The sequence below is a fragment of the Macaca fascicularis genome, chromosome 7 (genome assembly GCF_037993035.2).
Source record: "Macaca fascicularis isolate 582-1 chromosome 7, T2T-MFA8v1.1".
NCBI lineage: Eukaryota > Metazoa > Chordata > Mammalia > Primates > Cercopithecidae > Macaca > Macaca fascicularis.
The window spans coordinates 87,359,353-87,364,324 of record NC_088381.1 but is presented as its reverse complement, the minus strand read 5'-3'; the positions used below and the strand labels follow the sequence as shown (position 1 = coordinate 87,364,324).

The window sequence follows — 4,972 nt, the reverse complement described above, 5'->3', positions numbered from 1 at the left end:
CTGATGGTTGCCTTTAAAATGTCACCAATTTGAGAGGTAAAATACAGTGTTACATTTTCCATAATGGCATAAGGGATGTTTTAATAATCCCCATTGATTGTGTACTGCCAGTCTCTGAGGAATGTAATACCAATCAAATTAGTTTTCTCCTTTATGCCTTTTTGCAAAGAGTATATTTAAATACTCTGTCTTTCAAACCCAGAGCAGAAAATAAAATCACTAGATGGTGAAGATTAAGTATCCAGGATTTCATAATGGTGTTACTTCTTAAATGCAAGTGTAAACTGGTGGGTTACATAATCTTGATATATTGATTACTCTACATACATAATATGCCTATAACACTATTTGCATTTACAGTATTATATAGGACCATAAGTAATAAAACACAAATCCCAAAATCATAACTAAAGAAAGGGCTAAAAAGGGAAAATTTAACTGGAAAGAATTATATTTTATTGCAGTTTATAAAAAGGAAAACTTGTAATTTTGTTTTTGGAGTTAAGAAAATAATCTAGCAATCCAGGCCAAATAAGACATTCTTAGAGAACGAGGGTCTTAGTATGATTAAATTTTTTGGCTTCACTGATCATATTGAATTTTATTCTTTCAATTATTGCATAATACAAAGAAATTCACATAGTTGTTTAGGGGTGGAAATATTTTTAAAGAGGGATAAATAACAGGACTGCAAGGATAAAACGCCTCATCCTTAGTTTCATTCCATCTATGATAGAAGATCATAGGATGTTACCATTCATGTTATATTGATGCTATAATTAGACTTGTTAAACTTTTGAGGAGGAACATCTGAGGAAATTTAATATTCCTAGGAAGACAGTCTAAAAATAGCCATATATTTAAGCACTCATTAGCTAAAAATTCATGGAGAAATTGAGTAGTTTGAGACTGTCTTTGCAGGTCCATGTGCTCCTGCAAATCTACAGATTTGAATACTCTGAAGAAACAGAAGAGATTTAGAGGCCGCAGCTGAACATGATTGTTTTCAGACTACAAGCATGATGATGAACAAATCAAGAACTTCATTATGGTTAGTTGGATACACTGTATTTTTTTAAATTTTAGCTATGTGATTTAAAGGTTAAAATATATTTTCAATAACCACGTATATCTAATTTTATTCCTTCATAAGGTCTGCATATAGCACTCTGTCGAGGAGAAAAATTATCCAAAAGAATTGGATAATACAGCTACAGCAAGCCTAAAGGGAAGCTCTAAACTAAATGGGTTAACATAGATTATATGCTGACCTGTTTAAATGTAAGTATTTATTTTTTTTAAATTCAATTAGCTTAGCGGAGTCAACCTCAGTCAGTGACTCTATATCTATGGCTTATATCCATCCTGAAAAAAGTGAAGGTTAAATGAACCTTAGAAAAAATCACTGGCAGGAAACAAAGATCCAAAGAGAATAGTTACTTTCTAAATATACTGTTCAAGTAATATGTCTATATTTTCTTGTTGGTGTCGTTTGCTTTAACAGATGTTAAGGATTCCCCTCACTCTTTACTCCTCTTTGAGGGAGTAAAGCTGAACAAGACTAAAGGGGTCAACTTCACTACATCCTACCCTTAATGACAGTGATCTTGGAATTTCTATGTACCCATTGCATGTGAAAATATGTATATTAAACAGGAATATCAGATGTAAATGGTCTTTTGGTTCAATTTTGTGACAATTACATAAGAACAGACAGATGGAATATACTTATCTTGTCAGCTACTTAAAATGAAGAATTAGGCAATATGCAGAATGATCCTCTATAGTTTTGAGAGACAATCTGGGTTGTACAAGTCTAAAAGCTTCATTTGCCCTTGACATTTGAGTTTAATCTCAATTAAAAATATAACTGTCTCAACATTCGAGTTTATATCAACAATATGGACATGGTAATTAACTAGTGTTTTGTAATTTCCTTAAGGGAAGCATAATGTACATTTTGTTATACAAGCAATATTTTTTAATGTGACATAGTACTCAGACTTTTTAATGCATACTGAGAAGGTGACAAGTGTGTCTGCGTGTTTCCTGAGAGCTACAATAAGATAAAATTCTACTCCCATGATGCCTTTCAAAAGTCTTTCTCATAACTCTAACAAACTGTGTTCATTCATAGTCTAATCTGGAGCAGAAAGTGAAGGGGCACCAAGTTTACACAAATCTCCTGCTGACCTTGCCTTACATTAACTGAGAGAAATTTGATCTGATCAGCTCCATATCCACCACAGTTTCCACTGGCTTTGTGGCCCTGTGAAGTATCTCAAACTACAAAATATCAAGGAATGTATATGAAATAGTCACATTGCCAAAAGGATTGACTCTCTGAGTAAATAACAATAAAATGCATAAAATGATTAGGTTCACTGTCTGGTTAGTCTCTGTGATTTTATGTTTTCCTTTCTTTTAGACAACTGTGACAAACTTGTGCAAATGAATAAATGGATACCCTCAATAACAGCTCAAGTGTTTCTGAGTTCATCCTGCTGGGGCTTTCTAGTTCTCAAGAAATCCAAATACTCTTCTTTGCAATATTCCTTCATATGTATGTAGCCATCGTAGTGGGAAACCTCCTCATTGTGATCACTGTGATATTTGATAGCCATCTTCACTCCCCCATGTATTTCCTTCTGGCAAATTTATCATTTTTTGACTTATGTTTTTCCTCTGTGGTGACTCCCAAAGTGATTGCAGACTTCCTTAGAAAACGTAAGGCCATCTCCTTGTGGGGTTGCATGACCCAAATGTTTTTTATGCACTTCTTTGGGGGTGGAGAAATGTCTCTCCTGATAGCTATGGCCATCGACAGGTATGTTGCCATATGCAAACCCTTGCACTACAAGACCATCATGAACCGCAGAGTGCTCACTGTGTTTCTGTTATTCTCATGGACAACTGGCTTCATACATACCACAAGCCAAATGGCTTTTACTGTGGGTTTACCTTTCTGTGGTCCCAATGTTGTGGACAGCATTTTCTGTGACCTCCCCCTGGTCATCAAGCTTGCCTGCACTGAGACCTATACTCTGGAGCTCTTGGTGATTGCAGACAGTGGGTTGCTGTCCGTGTTCTGCTTTATTCTGCTGCTCATTTCCTACATCATCATGTTGGTCACCATCTGGCAGCACTCCTCCAGTGCATCCTCCAAGGCTATGTCCACACTATCTGCTCACATCACTGTAGTAACTCTGTTTTTTGGTCCAGCTATCTTCATCTATGCTTTTCCATTCAATAGTTTTTCTGTAGATAAGTTTCTTTCTGTGTTTTATTCCATAATCACCCCATTCCTTAATCCAATTATTTATACTCTGAGGAATCAGGAAATGAAGGCAGCCATTAAGAGACTAAACAAACAACATATTGGTTCTTGGCTGAATCCTTAAGTATTGTTTGTTAATATCTGATTTTGTGTGTGTGTGTTTTCTGCTATCTGGGAGTGTAAGTCCTAAATATCTATTCAAATAATTTAAAGAAAAATATTAAATAATATCAATTTTATCCCTTCCAAAATCCTGGAATTATTAAGACTTTTTAAATTTAAGATTTCTAATGGAAAATGTTTGTAACACATATATAATGCCTAAAGCAACATGCATTTGTTATACTCCTCCTTGTCTTCGAATCTTCAAAATATATAAACATAATGTCTTCTTGTAAAAATGTTATAATGTTCCAGTGAATTAAGATGTAAAATAAGAAACTAGTAAGAAAACACACAAGATGGTATTTAATATAAATTTTTAGTTGTTAAGTTTTTTTAACCTAAAGTATGTGAAAAATGTCTATAAATATGTGTCTGTCTTATGAAGGCTTCTCCATGGAGTCAGAAATTGAATTAGGATTTTCAGAATATTCTTTTTACTCTGTGTTCGCAATTGGCTAATAATCCTTACTAGACTATAAACATTTGTTCAGAAATAAAAAATTCAAACATTTCTTTGGGTACCCAAATAGTTTTGTAAGAATTGGACATCAATTGAAATATTCAAACCGGCTGGGCACGGTGGCTCACGCCTATAATCCCAGAACTTTGGGAGGCCGAGGTGGGCGGATCACGAGGTCAGGAGATCGAGACCATCCTGGCTAACATGGTGAAACCTCATCTCTACTAAAAACACAAAAAAATTAGCCAGGCATGGTGTCGAGCGCCTGTAGTCCCAGCTACTCAGGAGGCTGAGGCAGGAGAATGGCATGAACCAGGGAGGCGGAGCTTGCAGTGAGCTGAGATCCCTGGGCAACAGAGCAAAGAGCAAGACTCTGTCTCAAAAGAAAAAACAAACAAACAAACAAAAAAACAAAACAAAAAAAAAAAAGAAAAAGAAAAAGAAAAGAAGAAAGAAAAAGAAATATTAAAACCATGTGCGTGTTATTATAGCTTCCTATACCAAACAACATGGATTTGTCAGTGTTTTTTAGACGGAGTTTTGCTCTGTTGCCCAGGTTGGAGTGCAGTGGCACGATCTAAGCTCAGTACAACCTCTGCCTCCCAGGTTCAAGAAACTCTCCTGCCTCAGCCTCCCAAGTAGCTGGGACTACAGGCACACTGACCACCATGCCCGGCTAATTTCTGTAGTTTTAGTAGAGCCGGGGTTTCACTATGTTAGCCAGGCTGGTCTCAAACTCCCGACCTCATGATCTGCCTGCCTCAGCCTCCCAAAGTGCTGGGATTACAGGTGTGAACCACCATGCCCAGCCTGTGAAACAATCTTTTTTACATTTACTAAGTACCATACTCTTTTCCAAGCATTACATTCTACATTGTTAATGATATATATTTGGTCCCTGCCTTAGAGAGAAATAACAAGGTTGTGGGGAGGTATTTATGTTAGGCATGGTGGTCTTAGAAAACCCCTCTAAGGAGGGGACAGTTAAGCCAAGGCATTAAGAAAGCTTCAGAAATAGTCATTTGTGAAGGGAAAGAGCATTCCAGCAGAAGAACCAGTCTAGACAGGTA

At 36.3% G+C, this 4,972-nt stretch overlaps 1 protein-coding gene across 1 annotated transcript; it reads left to right on the top strand.

The window, feature by feature from the left end:
• The first annotated feature begins 2,459 nt into the window (after positions 1-2,459).
• On the top strand, positions 2,460-3,401 carry LOC102139550 (olfactory receptor 4K13-like). Its single transcript, XM_005562454.4, has one exon. It carries the CDS (start codon positions 2,460-2,462, stop codon positions 3,399-3,401), a length of 942 nt encoding a protein of 313 aa, XP_005562511.4.
• Positions 3,402-4,972: the final 1,571 nt, after the last annotated feature.